We start from the raw sequence: 19,901 nt of genomic DNA on the forward strand, positions 1-19,901 counted from the left end.
CCAGGCTATAGAACCTCAGAGATTCCTGGCTAACATGCACTTTCCGTGCTCCTCTTGGGGTGGTGCTCTGTCTCCTACTGGTGGCTAGGTCACACCTAGCAGGCAATGAGCTACTAGCTCAGACAACTGAGGTTTATACTCTTAGAAACATAGATCCCAGGTCCAATTCCTGCTGCTGCTGACTCAGCCAGGAGGGCGGTATGACAAGAACAATCCATTTCACCTAAGCCACTGAGCCCCCATCCGACAGCACTTTCCAGTGATAAGAGCTGCAGCCGAGGCTAGTGCACCCACAATGGGCTGAACGCCAGAGAAGAGGCTGGGGAGGAAGAAAGCTCTCCTGCAAAAATAGGCATTGTTGGTCCTTGGTGCCTTCAGGATTGGGTCCAAAGTAAGACAGATGCTGCTCCAGGCTCTCCCTGGTGGTTCCTTAGGGCACACCAAGCGAATCAGAGCTGTGCGGAGCTCACCTCAGATGGAAGACATCCTTTCTGCAGGACCTCACTGGGCTGAGCTCGCTGAGAAGCAAAACAAGGGAGCGGCAGAGTTAGCCCCTGTGAGTGAGCTTGGCAGGATTCATAGGAGTGGGGAGGTCATGCAGAGAGGTGGTCATCTCAGAGGGACAGAAGACAGTAAGACAGAAGAATAAATATCTGGACAGCAAAGCAGGATGCTGAGCTACCTTCTCCTTCACCGGGCTCCCACCTCATTAGGTGGGCAGAATTTACACTGCCAGCTCCCTGCTTTGTTGTGAGCACAGGCACCTGCCTCCTTGATGGGAAATTATGATGGGAAATTACAAGTATTTTCAATTTACCCTAATCTCATTTAAAAATGTGCAATTCAAATGGCAATAAAGGCAGAGCAGTTGGGAATATAAATGAGATGTGCTAACACAACAGCTCAGAGATATATAGCGCGCTCCTAATTCATTTGCAGGTGTCCTGACACTTCCCCATTGTTATACAACAACAGCTAATCACCTTCCTTTGTTAAATATGAATCACACTTCTCTTTAGTAGCTTCCCCATTGTTTGATGGTTTAGTAGCTGTGTTTAGGATTTATAGAGGAGCCTCTTTGTATAAAAAGGAGCAGGGCTCCCTTCTGCACTTAAAAAATGTAGATAAAAAGAAGAAGGAGAAAATGAATTAAAAAGTCTTTGATCTTTCCTGTCACAAATGGGATTGTGCTTTCTAATGCTCTGGTAATGTTCCAGAGATTCCCCGTAACAAAGGGAGACACCTGCAAATATTTTTAAAAAGACATTTACATAAATGATAACTCACCATAATGTAATGCTACTCAGTTACAATTATAATTCCTTCCTGGCTGCTTGCAATTAATTCGAATGATTGAATTGACTTGACCCAGCCGGCAGCCAACTGGGAGGAGTGCATACATGCATGTCCACATATACACATATATTGCATAATCTCATTCACCAAACATTATTTGGTATGAACAGGATCAAGACTACTGGCTTGGGCCCCGATTCAGGAAGGCAAATGCCTATCTTTGAGCCCCTGAGTACTCATTGGCTTCAGTGACTTGGAGGTATGTTTCACTGCGGAGTTAGCAAGGGCTCTTACTTGGGGGTTGTCCCTAATCCCCCTCCTGTCCACACACAGAACCCTCTCACCTGAGTTCAGTGCTGCTAAACCCAGGCCAGCTGGCCGGGTGAGGGGTAAAGGCTAAAGCCCAGGTGCTGCTTCCTCTAGGGCTAGTAGTGAGGACACAGGCTACACGCCTTGCGTGCCAGTAGTCCTCCAATTGCCCCCTTGTGCCCGAAAGGACAGACACATTCTCTCACAATTCTTTGGGAAAGAAGCTGAGCTGCTCAGCTTCTTGGAAAGTTAGAGACTAACAAATTTATTTGAGCAGAAGCTTTTGTGAGCTACAGCTCACTTCATCGGATGCATACAGGGGAACATACAGTGGGGAGATTTTACATATACAGAGAACATGACACAATGGGTGTTACCATACCCAGTGTTATGAGAGTGATCAGGTAAGATGAGCTGTTACCAGCAGGAGAGCGAGGGGGGGGGGGAAGGGGGGGGTGAGAAACCTTTTGTAGTGATAATCAAGGTGAGCCATTTCCAGCAGTTGACAAGAACCTGTGAGGAACAGTCGGGGGTGGGGTGGGGGTGGGAGGGAGGAGACTAAACATGGGGAAATAGTTTTACTTTGTGTAATGACACATCCACTGCCAGTCTTTATTCAAGCCTAAGTTAATTGTATCCAGTTTGCAAATTAATTCCAATTCAGCAGTCTCTCGTTGGAGTCTGTTTTTGAAGTTTTTTTGTTAAAGAATTGCCACTTTTAGGTCTAACCAATTTATTTGAGCATAAGCTTTCGTGAGCTACAGCTCACGTGAGCTACAGCTCACGAAAGCTTATGCTCAAATAAATTGGTTAGTCTCTAAGGTGCCACAAGTCCTCCTTTTCTTTTTGCAAATACAGACTAACACGGCTGTTACTCTGAAACTTTTAGGTCTGTAATAGAATGACCAAAGAGATTGAAGTGTTCTCCAACTGGTTTTTGAATGTTATCATTCTTGATGTCTGATTTGTGTCCATTTATTCTTTTACGTAGACTGGAAATAGCCCACCTTGATTATCACTAGAAAAGGTTTCACCCCCGCCCCGCTCTCCTGCTGGTAATAGCTCACCTTACCTGTTCACTCTTGTTACAGTCTGTACGGTAACACCCATTGTTTCATGTTCTCTGTGTATATAAAATCTCCCCACTATATTTTCCACTGAATGCATCCGATGAAGTGAGCTGTAGCTCACGAAAACTTATGCTCAAATAAATTGGTTAGTCTCTAAGGTGCCACAAGTACTCCTGTTCTTTTTGCAGATACAGACTAACATGGCTGCTACTCTGAAACCTGTCAGCTTCTTTGGCAGCTTTAAGATCCATGCGATATGTCCGCAGAAGTCCTAGCACCCCAAGAGGGGAAGAGCAGCACCAACGAAGATGCAGTCATGCGGGGTAGGGTGACGCAGTGTGGCTGCTCACATTCGGGCTAGGCTAGCCTAGGTGCTGGTCACCTGAGTTAACGCTGCAGTGAAGGCAGACTCTTAGATACGTGCTTAAGAAGTTTGCTGGATCTCCATTGACTCTATTACTCTGTTTGCGGGGAATCATAGAATCATAGAATCATAGAATATCAGGGTTGGAAGGGACCCCAGAAGGTCATCTAGTCCAACCCCCTGCTCAAGGCAGGACCAATTCCCAGTTAAATCATCCCAGCCAGGGCTTTGTCAAGCCTGACCTTAAAAACCTCTAAGGAAGGAGATTCTACCACCTCCCTAGGTAACGCATTCCAGTGTTTCACCACCCTCTTAGTGAAAAAGTTTTTCCTAATATCCAATCTAAACCTCCCCCACTGCAACTTGAGACCATTACTCCTCGTTCTGTCATCTGCTACCATTGAGAACAGTCTAGAGCCATCCTCTTTGGAACCCCCTTTCAGGTAGTTGAAAGCAGCTATCAAATCCCCCCTCATTCTTCTCTTCTGCAGGCTAAACAATCCCAGCTCCCTCAGCCTCTCCTCATAACTCATGTGTTCCAGTCCCCTAATCATTTTTGTTGCCCTTCACTGGACTCTCTCCAATTTATCCACATCCTTCTTGAAGTGTGGGGCCCAAAACTGGACACAGTACTCCAGATGAGGCCTCACCAATGTCGAATAGAGGGGAACGATCACGTCCCTCGATCTGCTCGCTATGCCCCTACTTATACATCCCAAAATGCCATTGGCCTTCTTGGCAACAAGGGCACACTGCTGACTCATATCCAGCTTCTCGTCCACTGTCACCCCTAGGTCCTTTTCTGCAGAACTGCTGCCTAGCCATTCGGTCCCTAGTCTGTAGCTGTGCATTGGGTTCTTCCGTCCTAAGTGCAGGACCCTGCACTTATCCTTATTGAACCTCATCAGATTCCTTTTGGCCCAATCTTCCAATTGGTCTAGGTCCTTCTGTATCCTATCCCTCCCCTCCAGCGTATCTACCACTCCTCCCAGTTTAGTATCATCCGCAAATTTGCTGAGAGTGCAATCCACACCATCCTCCAGATCATTTATGAAGATATTGAATAAAACCGGCCCCAGGACCGACCCTTGGGAGAGTCAAAGCTTACACATGCAGGGCATGTGTGGAGCTGGAAGCAGGGGAAAGAACATATATGCTGCCTCCAGGGACCCAAGGAGCAAGGCAAGTACAAGCAGAGGGGCAGACTCTCATGCCCTTGCTCATGTTGACCAGTACCTTGTAAGGTGCTGTGAAACAAAAGGATATCAGAGAGTCTGACCAAAGCTGGAGTCCTCTGCAGTGCCATGCAACTAGCCCACCAGCCACCTGCATCAGAAGTTTGGTGTATGACCTCCTTGCTCTAAACAGCCATGTCAGTGGGTGGGAAGCGTGTGTGCGCGCGGAAGCTGTTAGTGACGTGTGTGTTTGTGGCGCATGGATGGAGGTTCCCTGTTAATCAGGAGGAGGAAGGAATCTGTGCTGTTCCCCGGTGTAGCTCAGGAGCAAAGAAAGCCGTCACGATTCCCTGTGGGATGGATGGTTTCACCAGAGAGCATGGTGCAGCTCTTATTGCACCCTACTGCACCACTGACATCTTGAGCTGTCTTGCTGAGAATGAGGCCCCCTTCAAGGGGGCCCCCAGGGCCGCAGGATTAGCAGCATCATTTGAAAGAGCACTGATTCTAACACTTGCACTGAGCGGAGGGGGAGGAAGAGCAGCAAGGCAGCACCTTCTGCCCATCTAGGGGAGAAACCGCCATGACAAATGGGAGACGCACAGCCCCTTCAGTACCCGCTTGCTGTTACAACGTCCTGCAATGCTCTGGTTTACGTGTGGAAAGCAGTGATCCGGTTAGAGACGCAGCGAACTAGGAACAGTTACGAGGCAAAGGCGCTGGGAGGGCTCTCGCACGAATGTCCATGAAATGCTTACAGATCCCTGCATGAAAGGTGACTCATAGCTACCTTAATCCCCTTCGCCCTCACTACCACCTTGAGCCTCTGCTCATGCCAGGACCAGTTTTCATCTCCACCCGCTCTCGCCTAGAGAGGAAGGATGGTCTGGCGGCCTAGGTGCTAGTGTGGGACTCAGGAGACCAAGTTAAATTCTTTGCTTGAACGTCTGTGATCTTGGCCAAGTCACTTAGTTTCTCTGTGAGTCAGTTCCCCCACTATACAGTGGGGAACGCAGCCCAGCCCTGCCCTGCCTCCCAGGCATGTTGTGAGTATAAATACGATCTGAAGTCCTCAGATACTTTGGTACCAGGAACTGTCGTTACATCGGTTAGAATCCCACGCCCCTGACCTTGCTGTCACTGACTTCCCCTGAATTCTCATTCCTTTATCTCCATCTCACTTAAAGAAAAGCACAAACCTACAGGCCCATTTAAAAAGGCATTGAAATGAGCAACCACATGGTGCACAGAGGCGCTGAGCTTCCACAAACGGATCTGGCGAAGCAGCGAGCCAGCCCGTCTCCATCCTGGCACACAGGATGTGAATTTCAATACAGTCACTGGGCTCCGGCAGTATAAATAGTTTATGGCATATCAAACTATTCAACATGATTTTAATCCCACTTGTGATGTTCAGCGCATAACTCACAGGAGTCTGGCTTTGATGTGGCTGGTGGAATGAAAATCACATTGAACAGACGTTCCAGCTAGAGTCACTTAGTGTTTCCATTACAAACCCTGGTGGGGTTTTAGGTTGGTTTTTTGGAAGGGGGAGGTGGGCTCATGACTCAGATATTTTATTTGGAAGGCAGATCCTGAATCCAGATGTGTGGTATTTAAAGCAAACTTTCGCTACCATCAGATAGACTAGGGGTCCCCCCCATCACTGGATGGGGTGAACAGTCTTGTTATGGTATAAGAACCTTTTTTGATGCTCTTTTAAGTGAAAAAAAATAAGAAGTTAATCTGCTATCAAGTGATTTATTAGGCTGTTGGTTCATGGGATGGACTCGTTCCTTGGAGTGCTTATTGTTAAAGGAAATGTCTTTCAACCCGGGACAGTAACTACTGTGCAGCTATATCAAAGCTAACATGTGGCATAGCGTGTGCAGTGGAAACTGGACAACACAGACTCCAGGCCAAATGCTCTGGGAGACATATGGGCCATGCAAGGTCTGGGTTTCAGTGGAATTGGTATGACTGTCTCTGAGGAGGGAGGCCAGGAGTTTCAAAGTGCTGTGTGCTATGGAGATGTTCTCTTCCCCAGCCATAGCATGCATTGAGCAAGTAGGAGTAGGGCTAGGCCAGGGGACCGTAGGGCTGTGGCTCTGCAGCTCGGTGGATGTATTGGCCAAATCCGCTGTGCAGGGGCCATGCAGCAGGGAAGGGTGCTTGCCAGGCCTGGGCCGTCAGCAAGGAGGCTCTGAGCCCCCACGTTGACTTCTGCTATCTCTAGCTCCACCATGAGAGCACAGCTCTTCCTGAAGCTGTGATGCCAGGGAATTGCTCCCTGCACACCAGTAGTGGGGTTTGGGGCGAGGCGGGGAAATTCTACCAGAGAGAGGGGAAAGCCAGGGTATTAATGCTGATGGGGTCTGGCATGTTTAGGGGAAGGAGAGACGCTGCTGCCCATTCTCACCCCAACCCCATGGGGTTCCCACACAGGCTTTTGCGGGGTCACTAGGGAATGTTACAGCACTGGGAGGAGCATCAAACTTCCCCCACTGCTCAGGCATAGGATAGCCAGGTTCTCAACATCTCCACCCAGGGCATGTTTAGATTTTAAAAACCAGGCATTTTCAGAGCATTAAAGCAAATCTTTCTGGAGTACACATCCACCAATCCACGAGTAGTGGCTTCTACTGAGTTAGCCCAGCCTATTATGCAAACAAGGAGGCAGATCTATGTAGACCTCTTCTTGGGTGCCTAAACTAGCCCTTTTAAGAGTAAGACAAGGGCCAGTGGCTCCAGTCTTTTGCCTTCTGTCTTCTCCAACTACCATGACCTGGCTATATTCTGCTTTCTCCTTGGTCTCCTCCATGCATGCAAGTATGGTGAAGATATTTAAAGCTGGGTGAACACTGGATTTTCCACGTTGTGGGAAATGCCAAGATTTTGAATTTTTTTCTGTTTCAAAACAGGAATGAAAAAACAAAACAAAATACAAAATTTGCCATGAAACAAAACATTTCAGGGGAAAAAAAAATCATTTCATGGCAATCGACAGATGGTGTTCAAATTCTCTTTTTAAAAAACAATTTTATATTATTGTCTGTGTGGATGGTGGTGCCAGGAGGGCTTTGGCTTTCTCATCCATGGGATGCTGTTGCGAGAAGGACTGATGAGCAGAGATGGGGACCACCTAGCAAGGAACTGGAAGAGTATCTTTGGATACAGACTGGCTAACTTAGTGAGGGCAGCTTTAAACTAGGTTCAACAGGGGCAGGAGACACAAGCTCACAGGTAAGTCCAAAACATGGAGACCTAGGTGAAGGGTCAGAAGCTGGGGGAACATGGACAATCACAGCAGGGACAAAGGAGCAAGGAGGAACTATAGAGGGGAAATATAATGTACATCGTCGATGTCGGTACACTAATGCAAGAAGCATGGGGAATAAACAAGAAGAACTACAAATTCTAGTGAACAACCACAATTATGCCATAATTGGCATCACGGAGACTTCATGGGATAATTCATATGACTGGAATATTGCTATAGAAGGGTACAGCTTTTTAAGGAAGGACAGGCAGGGGAAAAGGGAAGAGTTGTGGTTTTGGGTAGCAAAGATACACTTGGTTGAGACAGAAGTGGGAGGCATACCTCTTGAGAGTCTTAGGGTAAAGATAAAAGAGGCAAAAAAAATAAGGGTGATGTCACGGTAGGGTCTACTTAGACCACCTAACTAGGAAGAAGTCATGGATGAGGCTGTTTTTAAACAACTAACAAAATCATCCAAAGCACAGGATTCAACGGTGATGGAGGATTTCAACTACCCAGACACCTGTTGGGAAAATATAGCGGGGCTCAGATTATCCAACAAGTTCTTAAAAAGTTATCTCCAATGCATTGCATTACTGAAGGTGGAGAAAGTGACTAGGGGAGAGGCTGTTCTAGATTTGATTCTGACAAACAGGGAGGAACTGGTTGAGAATTTGAAGGTGGAAGGCAGCATGGGTAAAAGTGATCATGAAATGATGAGTTCATTATTCTAAGGAATGGTAGGAGTGAAAACAGCTGAATATAGACAATAGACTTCAAGGCGGCAGACTTTAGAAAACTCAGAATTGGTAGGCAAGATCCCGTGGAAAGCAAGTCTAAGGGAAAAAAGAATTCAGGCGAGTTGGCAGTTTTTTTGTTTTACAGAGACATTATTAAGGGCACAACAGCAAACTATCCCAATGCATAGGAAAGAGATTAAGTGTGGTAAGAGACCATCCTGGCTTAATCAGGAGACCTTCAATTACCTGAAACTCAAAAGAGTCATACAAAAAGTGGAAACTAGGTCAAATTATGAGGGATGAATATATAAAAAAAAATGAACACAAGCAGCTAAGGACAACATTAGAAATGCGAAGGCAAATAACGACATTAAACTAGCTAGGGACATAAAGAACAACAAGAAAACATTTTAAAAATACATGACAGGAAGACCAAGTACAGGGTAGGCCCATTTCTCAGTGAGGAGGGAAAGACAACAACAGAAAACACAGCAATGGTCAAAGTGTTAAATGTCTTTTTTGTTTCAGTTTTCACACACACAAAAAAGTTAGTGAATGGATGACTAACACAGTGAACATCACTGTAAACGGGGTAGGATCTGAGGCTAAAATAGGAAAAGAAAAAATTAAGACAAGTTTCTTAGACAAGTTAGATGTCTTCAAGTCAGTAGATCCTGATGAAATACATCCTAGAATACTTTAAGAATGGTCTGGAGAGATTTCTGAGCCATGAGTGATTATCTTTGAGAACTCATGGACGACAGGATAGATCCCAGAGAACTGATAAAAGGGCAAATATAGGCCCTATCTATAAAAAGGGGAATAAAGACAATCCAGGGAATTATAGACCAGTCAGCTTAACTTTGGTATCTGGAAAGATAATGGAGCAAATAACCAAACAATTTGTAAGCAAGCACCTAGAAGAAAATAAGGTAACAGTCAATAATGGATCTGTCAAGAACAAACCATGTCAAACCAACCTAATATCCTTCTTTGACAGGGTAACAAGCCTGGTGGATAGAGGGAAGCAGTACATGTGATCTATCTTGATTTGAATAAGGCTTTTGATACTGTCAACATGACCTTCTCATAAACAAACTAGAAAAATATAGCCTAACGAACCTACTATAAGGTGGGTGCACAATAGGTTGGAAAAGTGTACTCAGAGAGCAGTTATAAGTGGCTCACAATCAAGCTGGAAGGGCATACTGAGTGTGGCCCTGCAGAGATCTGTCCCGGTTTTGGTGCTATTCAATATCTTCATAAATGATTTGGATAATCATACTTAGAGCATACTTAGAGAGTAAAGTTTCAGAGGATACCAAGATGGGATGGGTTGCAAGTGCTTAGGAGGACAGGATTAGAATTTGAAATGATCTTGACAAACTGGAGATATGGTTCGAAGCAAATAGGATGAAATTCAATAAGAACAAATGCAAAGTACTAAACTTAGGAAGGAACAATCAATTACACAAATACAAAATGGGAAATGACTTCGTAGGAAGGAGTACTGCAGAAAGGGATTGGGGGTCATAGTGGATCACAAACTAAATAGGAGTCAACAATGTAATACTGTTGCAAAAAAAGCAAATATCATTCTGGGATATATTAGATGAAGTGTTGTAAGCAAGAAAAGAAGTAATTCTTCCACTCTACTTAGCACTGATAAGGCCTCAACTGGAGTATTGTGTCCAGTTCTGGGCACCACACTTAGGGAAATATGTGGACCAATTCAAGAAAGTCCTGAGGAGAGCAACAGAAATGATTAAAGGTCTAGAAAAAATGATCTACAAGGAAAGAAAATTGGATTTGTTTAGTCTGGTGAAGAGAAGACAGAGGGGGGAACATGGTAATAGTCTTCAAGTACCTAAAAGACTGTTATAAAGAGGAGGGTGATAAATTGTTCTCCTTAACCACTGAGAAGTAGTAATGGGCTTAAATTGTACCAAGGCAGATTTAAGTTGGACATTAGAAAAAACTTCCTACATGTCAGGGTAGCTAAGCACTAGAATAAATTGCCTAGGGAGGTTGTGGAATCTCCATCATTGGAGTTTTTTAAGAGCAGGTTAGACAAACACCTGTCAGAGATGGTCTGGATAATACTTAGTTCTGCCTCACACCCGTTGAGGTCCCTTCCAGTCCTACATTTCTAGGATTTAAAAAAGTTGAAATGAAGAGTCATTTTTAAACGGAAAATCAAAATGCTCCATTCTGCCCCGCCCCCACAAACAAAATGTTGTCAAAATTAACATTACCGCAAAATGTTTCCCTTTTGACAAATCCAAAGGAAAAACATTCCATCTGGAAATCTCCAGCCAGCTCCATTGCTGTCACATGGTACTATCTGAGAAGCTGATGCGGCCATGCAAACAGACAGTCACATAATGGCGTACACACAAGGCAGCAGAGTGGGGGGAGGGTGCAAGCAATAGGTGCTTAGCCCTGATATTCTGCAACTGTGATATTCTTTTAATGTAGTTTCTTAACGGAATTGTCTAGGTTAAAACAGTTCTATAAACTGGGTTTATTCCTCTAGACACCCCAGGATAGTCCGCGGAGATCCTCCCCTCTGGGACCCTTTACATCTTGTAAAAAGAGCTGGAGTAGCATGAAGAGGCCCTAAAAGCCCCATAACTGGCCAGGGGAGGATTCCTCCAGTGTAGGCACTGTGGAAGACCACCATCAGATTGCCCTTCGACTGGAGGAACCCCTTGCAAGCCCACGTGGAGGGGACATGCTGGGGGTAGGACTAGGGATGGGAAAATGTGTTGTAGGTAGGTCTGCCGCACACGGTGTGGATTCTAGGCAGTACTGTGTGGACAGGTTGTGGCAATGCAGCTAGGCTCCCAGAGCGGTTTTAGGTTATGCCAGGGGGCCCTCCAGCCCTCAGAGCAGCCCAAGCTGGGGAGGGTGCGTCAAGCCATCTTAGCCCTCCCTTGCCCCATGGAAAACAGGCACAGCACAGAATCTCATGCAAGGTGCACAGTGAACCCAAGGACTTCTGCTTGCAAGGATGCTAAAAACTTTCTGCGGGGGATGCACTACATTTTCAACGGCACAGGTCAATGCCCATTACATTAGACAGCAAAGGCTCAGTTCTTCCGGGGCAGACCGCACAGACCCCGAAATCATCAAAATCCATGGATTACTCAGGTGCTTCTGGGAAGAGCACTCAGCACCTTGCAGGATGGACCTCAGAGTGGGCAGGAAATGCTGCCTAGCTCGTTAGGCCACGCATGCATGGTCTGGGCTACAGACTACAGACTGCTTCTCAGTCACACTAAGACCCCTTTACACTGCTGTGGCAGCCCAAAGGCTCAGTAAGGAAGGTGAACATTTCACTCACATTAAGGCTTCTTTACTTTGGTGGTGTGTGTGTGTAAAAGAGCCTTGCTGCAATTGAGAATCGGGTCCACAGCACCACCTGTATGTGAAATTTGATTTCCAAACCCTCGTAAGCTCACTCAAATCAAACCCAATTTTCCCAGCAACACTTTTCTTCAACGTGGGCTATTTCCAAGCTGAACTTCAATGCTCAGACCCCTGACATGTTGACGCTGGAGCTGTTCAAATAAAGGGATCCAAGCACTTTTTTGTTTCTATAACGGGGACTGGGAATGTTTCCCTCTGTCCTCTCATTCAAAAAGGGTCAGACCTTTTTTGCTCAAACCGCCGGGGTGGGGGTGGGGGGGAAATCAGGTAGAGACGGGACCTGGAAAGCTTCAGCCTGGGAGATGAAAGGTTTGGAACATTGCGGAGGATTGAAAACAAGGAGTTAAAATGGAAACGTTTAGCTCTAGCTGCCATTAGCACACCAGCTGCGGCACACGCCTCCGTGCACGCCGGACAAAACTGACCAGGGAACACAAGGCCCATGCGCCATCCAAGTCCTAGCCCTGCACAGGGGGATTTGACACCACCTCCCCATTGCAGAGATCCCTTCCAGAGCCTTATGCACTATGTATCTGCCCGCTTTAACTCCTAGAGCTTGCTTCTGCACTGCCATGCACCATGCAAAGCCATTGACACCAGTGCCGAGCAGCGGTATACAACACTCCCCTTCTAATTGGGCAGCATTTCACATCTGCCTTGCACAGGTATCACAGTGATGAGGGCCATATAAAGTACCTGGGTGCACAGCTAGCTAGGTAGACAGAATGAAAAGGGAGAGCTAGTGAGTGCCTGCCTGCAAGTAGCTTGATAGCTAGATGGACTTAAATGATGGCACAGGCCCCGCTACATCTGAGTGGCCAGTGGTGGCTGCAAGTAGCCAGCTGTGGTTCCTTGGTCCCTGGCCGCTTGGTCCTGGCCGACATTAGAGCAGCAGGAGGACTACTCTAAATTCCACCGCTGATGTCAGCTCCAGAAGGGAGCTAGTCAAGGCCCAAGCTTAGTAGAGTTTGGCTCCCTCTTGTCCCGCCCCATCTTGCCCCCACTTTGTCTACTGGCATGCCCCATCCTCCTGCTTACCCCAGTAAAGGAGCTGGTGTAGGAGGCAGTTAAGCTGCCTCCAGCAGCTTAACACCTACATAGGGACAATTCCCCAGGGGGATCTCCAGCCAATTTAAGTTCAGTGGAAAGTGAATGTAGCCAAGTGGAAAATCCATCTCTCAGGGTGTAAGGCAGTGGGGAACCAGGCTGTGTATGCTGAAGGGATGCAGAGAGGCTGGAGTACATTCTGTCTTCAGGGGTGAAATTCACCCCAGCACAGGCTGATTAATCTGTCTTGCTGTTATTATACCCCTCCATCTTCCATCCAGCGCTGTTAAATTGATATCCTCATTAGAGCCCATTAAAAGCAACACTCTTTTAATGGCTGGATGGGATTATTATTATTACTTTCACAGCATGGTGTATTTAATGGTTTGGAGTAGAAATTGGTCTTCTTTATTGGGTCTCTCCCTTTTGAAATGGATTCCACCATGCTCGGAGATTCAGATCACGTTGCCTGCCCCGTTCTATACAGCGCAGTCTAATGATGTCTCTGGCTTTCTGTTGTTATTATTGTGTGTGTGTGTGTGTGGGGATGCATGTGCAACTGTTGTAGCCAATTGCTATCTGTGAAATAACCCGTGCCATTATCTCATCTGATCTCACCGATTCTGTCAGGACATACCACAGAGCCACCCAAGAACCTGTTAATCTTCCAGCAGAAAAGCTGGGAGTCTTAAATGGAGACTTTTCTGCTGCACTCGACTTTGCTAAGCTATGTTTTAATTGGACTCTGGAAAGCAGCTGCCAGCCCAATATTTAACACCCTGCAATTGCAAATTGTTGGCAAATGCAGCTGCAAGAATTGTGTGTGCAGATGAAGCGGGGCTAGGGGAAGGGCCAGCCTGAGCCTGACAGCAGCAGATATTGAAAGGGAGTTAGGGTGGGTGCATCTCAGATAGATGCTGTGGCCCAGACTGAAATCTATACTTAGGGGAGCTATATAAAGTTTGGCCTGTCTTGTTCTCTGCACGTGCCTGTCCGCATCAGCTGGAGTTTTAAACTGGTCATATTAGACTGGGACTGAATGAGACTAAGATATTTATGCAAGCCTTTAAAAAGCTGTAGGTGGGGGAATCACAGACATGGCTACAGAAATTCTGTGTTGTGGGCTAGGCCACTCCATCATGGGGATGGGTATTAAATGTATTTAAAAAAAGCTGTCCCAGCCTTGAAATTTTTTAACAAACTAATGAAATTCCCTCTAAGATTAATAGATTCTAAGGCCAGAAGGTACCTCTGTGAGCATCTAATCTGAACACCTATCTAACACATGCCAGAGAACTGCCCCTAAATAATTCCTAGAGCAGAGCTTTTAGAAAACCCTCCAATCTGGATTTAAAATTGGTCAGTGATGAAGAATCTACTGAGACTCTTAGTAAACTGTACCAATGGTTGATCACTCTCACTCTTGAATATTTACACCTTATTTCCAGTCTGAATTAGTCTAGCTTCAACTTCCAGCCATTGGATAGTGTTAGACCTTCCTCTGCTAGATTGAAGAGCCCATTATTAAATATTTATTCCCCATGTAGGTACTTACAGACTGTGATCAAGTCACCCCTTAACCTTCTCTTTGTTAAACTAAATAAGTTGAGCTCCTAGAGTCTGTCATTATAAGGCAGGTTTTCTAACCTTTTAAACTATGAGCAATGATGGACCTGATGCTTCTTTGAGGCCTCTTTAAATCCAGGTAAAGAGCCCTCAGCCTCTAAGTCATGGGTGCAAATCCAGATCATGCATCACTGGTGAATGAACCTGCTCGTATCACCTGTGCTTTATATGGAATAGTTTGGTGGTCTCAGACAGGTGCCCGGTCAACAAAACGACCATCATAATTGGCATGGTTGCTGGCGACACTATGAACATAGACTATACGGAGGGCATAAGCATGGAGACCCTAGGTACTCCCACAGCTAGGGACAGGCTGAGCAGTTTGTGTAGAATCAGAATCTTTGCTCCCAAGCTGAATCTCAGCAAGTCAAGGTACTCTCCCATCCCCACCATGTTATTTGGTTCATTTTCTCACTGCTTCTGTGGTTGTTGGTTCTGTGGAAATTCCAGGATACCCTGAGAATGGCCCTTCTGATGGGATCTGGCCTGGGATCCCCCACCCTCAGGAGATAGCCTGTCTACATGGAACATTCAGATCAGTTTTGCAGCTCCAAGAATGTTCAAGAGACTGGAGAAGTTCTGGGGAGATGTCCAGACTTCTGAATGCTGTGTCAGATCAGTGCCCTGAACTGATCACCACTGGCTACTCGTAAGACTGCAAATACAGAGATACACTGGAGCCAAACGCCAAACTCAGAGCCTGATCTGGTTTGGAACTTTGCACTTAGGGCCCCACTCTAGCCAAACTCAGTCATTCAGGCACCAGGGAATCCCCAGGGCAGGGCGGCATTACAAAACACACATGGCTGGTCTGGCCGGTCACACACTCACGCTGTATGTCGATGGTCACGGACGTCTCCTTCCCGCTGGGAATGGCTTTGTTGGTGGCCCGGCAGACGATGTTCTGCCCGTTCTCAATGTTGGAGGGGCCGATAAAAAGGGTGCTCACGATGCTCTCCCTCTTGCCATCTCGGAGAAGTGTCTGCAGGGGGAGAAGCAGGGATGAAAGTTAGTTACTCTTGAAAGGGGCAATACATTCTTTACTCTTAGCTGTGTTTATTATGTTAGAGCTTAGGGACCAACAAGCATGAAGCCAGGTTATGGTAGTGGTAGGCACTGTACAGACAGAGCGGTAGACGGTCCTTGCATGAAGATCTTACAATCTAAATGACTGCAATTCCTATGGGGTTTGCAAAGGAGTTGATGGGGGTTAGGTGCACAAACTCCAATGAGTTTCAATGGGAGTTGGGTGCTTAACTCCAATAGGCCCCTTTAAAACCGTGCAGTGCTTTTCACCCAAGGATGACAGCTCTGGTGAGATTCATCCCACTCGCCATCCCAGGCAGGGAGATGTTTGTATTGTCAACTGAACAGACCTTGCAGCCATCAGGGGTTTCACAGCCAGTGGCCTGCTTCTTGCTCCTTGGGTCACCTCACACACCTGTGCCAAGCAAGTGTGAAACACTGCCATGCCAATCCATTAGCATTTCACACCCACTTTGCACAACAGGAAATGAACAAATATGCTGCCAGGCAGCGCGGGAATCAGGGCCTGAAGACTACAAGGGACCATAAGATTCCTAGAGAAGCAGCATAAAGTCACCAATTGCTGCAATGCATTGCACTGTGCAAACTACAATTTTGCCTCTAGTGCAGTTTGCTTAGAGAGAAGGAAAGAAGCAAGCTGTGTGATCTTGGGCTTGGAGTAGAGCGTGGAGTGCCAGCGGCCAAACCCAGCCCAGGCAAAACATCACTCAAGTCAGAATCAGGCCCGAGGACTCCTGGGTTCTATTTTTGGGTCTTCCTGGGGCTCATTCTGTAGCCTTTGGAGAATCAGCCCTTTGTGAATCCATCTCTGAATTTCCACAGGGGAAAAATCACACCACCTCACTAGCCATCAAGAGAACGAATGCTTGCATTAATTAATTATTATTATTGAGGTTTCTTTCGTTCTGGACCTCTAATGTAGGCTAATCAGACAGGTAATGCATGCCATGAGAGAGAATATTAAAAAGCCATTAACGAACTGCCTTGCAAGCTCTGCAGTGGACGATGTGTTCAGAAAGGGTTGATGCCACCAGCAGCGGTGGCATTCCTGTGCCACGCCCCGGGTGTAAATCGTAACCACTCTGATTTGCTAGTGTTACACACCCACTTTGCAGCGGTGCAAATGGTGACCCAAGGTGCAGGGCAATGGAGCATCACGCCCTGTATCTAGCTCTACGCCCCGCCCTGGCACAAGGCAAATCTGCGGTTTTCCTTTCTCCTTGCCCTCCTATGGCACTGTATAAGGAGTGATAATGTATAACCCTCATCTTGATCAGCCCCAAGAAGCAGGGGAGGCCATCAGAGGCGCTAGCGAGGCAGCTGAGGATGCTCCACTCCAATGCTGCAGTTATCCCCCGTCGCACACAGGCTCAACCTTCGGATCTGCCTGTTCATGGGCAGGGAGGAAGGTCTTTGTGAAAGGAACCTGGCGTAGCGAGTAGAAATCTTCTGCTGGGCGGATCTGATTTATGGCCCTCCGGCAGCATGGCCGACCAAAACGTTCAAAAAACCACCCATCAGGCCTCCAGAAAACTATGCGATGGGTGTAAAAATCAGGAGGTTTTTAAAAAGAATAATAAACGTTCAGTTCTTTTATTTGCCTTTAGGATTCTGAACTTTTAGGATACACTTACGTCACGGTTTCAAGCCTCTGCAACCAGGAATGCTAGAAACCTGACTCCAGGAGCTGGGGCTTTAAGAAAAACACCAAATATTGCGAGACTTGTAATAAAATCATGAGAGCTGACGACATTGCCACAGGGCTGTAGGCACAACCTGGCCCCATCTGGCATGGAAAGTCCCTTGCATGATGCCTCCCCAGTATGACAGCCCTCTTCCTCCAAGCCCTTCCATGCCAGCTGCTTAAGATGCACTGGGAGTCTCGGCTTCTCATTTGAGATGGGGCCACACTTTGTATGCAGCGAGTGCGCTTAGGCTTTGGAATTAATGCAAACACAAACACAGATATATTTGAAAAAGGGCTGATATTCCTTCACTGCCACGGCAATTGGCGGGTCTGAAACGAAGAGGGCTTAACTCTCTCTTCCCCAGCGCCGGGACTGACCCAGCCCTCAGCGGAGAAGAAGATTTGGAGCGATTGCAATTAGTTACAAACGATTACATGTTAATGGCCTAGATTTTAATTAATTTCACCCAAATTGGTGCAGAGAGGGGTCAGTTCTTTCAGGTTTTAATTAGCGCCATCTGCCACATGGCATCCTGGGAAGCGGGGGCAGGAAGGGGCAGCTGTGGATTTGATTTTGTTTTTTGCTCGGTCCCCGTTTCAGGTTGCAAGAGGGAGAGTGAGGCAATGCTAATCAGGGGAGTAATATTATCATGGGGGCTGGACGAGCAGGGTTTGTAGGGGACTATGGGGATTGCAGATTTGTCCTTGCTCAGATGCACATGCTGCAGGCAGGTTACCCTTTCACAGCTGTGGTGCTCAACAGCCTGCTTGTTCCTTGCTGGAGACTGCTGCCAGCAGGGGAAATGAAATGTCTCAGGATTTGGGTGCAATAAAGCAGGAATCCTTCTGTGACACTGCAGGCAAATCAGATAGCAGCTAGGGACAGAAAGGTCATAATCCCTATGCAAATGAGATGCTCCCTTCTCCAGTAGCCTCCAGATGGCCTGTGGGGCCAGGCTGGCTCATCTGGGGGGAGCTATAGGCAGGGATGGAGGCAGCTGGGCACAGGGGAGATGGATCTCCCCAGGGGCTGCAATCGGATGATGGTTCATGGGTCTCACAAATTTGTTTTCCATCCGGCCAACACTTCCTGGAGCTGCCCAAGAGCTTCCAAACAGCCCCTGTCTGTCACACCCAGCCCTCCCAGTGCCCTTCCAGGCAGGTACATCTCTTCCCCCGACGCCAGGGCTAGTCGGTTTAGGCTGTGGTTGGTTTCTTAAGGAAATACCCCCCACCCCACCCCACACACATACATACTTCTCTTCATCGCTCTCAGGTTTACATGGGGAATCTCCTTGTGGTATCTAAGCCCTGCTTTCACCACCAGCATTGGACGCCTCTCCCCGCCTCATCTAGATCTCTGTAGCATCCCCGCTACCTCAGCTTGCGTGGCAGGCTGTGAACCCTGACAGCATCGCCTGACACTGCTGCCTTCCTGCTCGTCTGAGATTCTCTGCTTGTGTCAGTTCGAGGTCCACCACTACCATCCTGACAGGCCGGGCCCCAGCGCTCACTCCAGAACTGGGCCTCTGGTGCCTGTCCTCACTATCCCTGCTGAGATCTCAAGAGTCATTCCCCTCATCTGGTTTCTCCTGGCCTCTGTTCGGTAGCTCTGCAGGACAGTTGGGCTCCAGGACCCAAGGGAGTTCATCCCCCCATGGCCCAGGAAACTCCTTGCTGCTGACACCACCCTCTGTGATGGAATTTAATGGAACATGGACCCCTCTGCCTTTGGCTCCTCATTACCTGTTGCAAGAGCCAGTGTCTTGTATTGGTCTGGGAGCCATCGCTTTGGGCAAGATGGTGACTAGGGTGGTGATGGAGAGAAGGAAGCAGCAGAGCCAGCCTCTCGGGGGACCCCAGACGCTGTGGCATGTGCTACATCCCAGCTGTTTCCCAGGAAGAACAGCAGTGACAGCTCTCTGCCCGGGCTCTAAGATCCATTCTGGAACAGCTCCCTGCTCTAGGCCACTCTGTCAGTTGATGTCGCAGTAGCACTGACTCTGCAGCAGAGCTGGGTGAAATGTTTTCAGCAAATAGTAAATTCACTGAAAAATGCATTTTGAGGTACTGAAACAACCTGCAAATTCAGGTTGAATTGGGCAACTCGTTTCGGCCAAAAACAAAAATATTTTTTCCCCTGAGGAAAAGTCATAACAGTTCATTTCAACCATTTTGAAACAAAACATTTGGACTTTTCATTTAGAAATGTAGCAATACTTATTTTTTCACCTTGGACTTGCCCCAACCAACCAAGGAGGCATGTGTGTCTATCTACTCCCCTCATCAAGATGGAGGAAGGCTATAGGAGGGGCGTCGACAATCAACCTGCAGCTTCTGTATGTCCAAACCATCAGTGCCATCTACCAAGCTTCCTGCCTTAAAGCTCTGGCCGCTGCAAAAAAGCCGACAACTATTCCTCGGGGATTTCATCAACAATTCTTTCCTGGATGGTCATCTGATGCAACCAGACTATACCAGGAATTTAAATCCACCAACAACGAGCAGGTTATTGAAAAAACTAGAGCTCTTCTAGATCAAACCAGGCAAGAGTGATGGAAAGAAACTGTTTCCAAATTGTATTTCACAAAGCCCAGTCTCAAAGCCTAACAAACTATTACGAGATTGAGGGGAGATTCTCGTTGGGACAAGAGAATTATACCCAGTTATTGCATCCCAGCTGGTGGTCAATGGCAGAGCTCATAATCAAGACAAAGCCTTCAGACATGCAGTTGAAATGGTGGCTGCTGCGAGATGGCAGGTTTGAGCATGGACGTGAACCTGATGACTCCTTTTACTGATCAAGAGCATCACAACTTCAGGTCAGATCCCACTGAAATCTATGGACA

General features: G+C 47.1%; 1 protein-coding gene across 2 annotated transcripts in view; it reads right to left on the minus strand.

The window, feature by feature from the left end:
* The window catches only part of KIRREL3 (kirre like nephrin family adhesion molecule 3), a 759,605-nt gene that overhangs the window by 149,077 nt on the left and 590,627 nt on the right, over positions 1-19,901 (minus strand). For both annotated transcript variants that reach the window (XM_084611890.1, XM_084611891.1), the window contains one exon: positions 15,150-15,300. In XM_084611890.1, coding sequence (XP_084468016.1) covers positions 15,150-15,300 — 151 coding nt within the window. The remainder of the gene's footprint in view (positions 1-15,149; positions 15,301-19,901) is intronic.

This window comes from Lepidochelys olivacea, assembly GCF_965140295.1.
Source record: "Lepidochelys olivacea isolate rLepOli2 genome assembly, chromosome: 22".
Lineage (NCBI taxonomy): Eukaryota > Metazoa > Chordata > Testudines > Cheloniidae > Lepidochelys > Lepidochelys olivacea.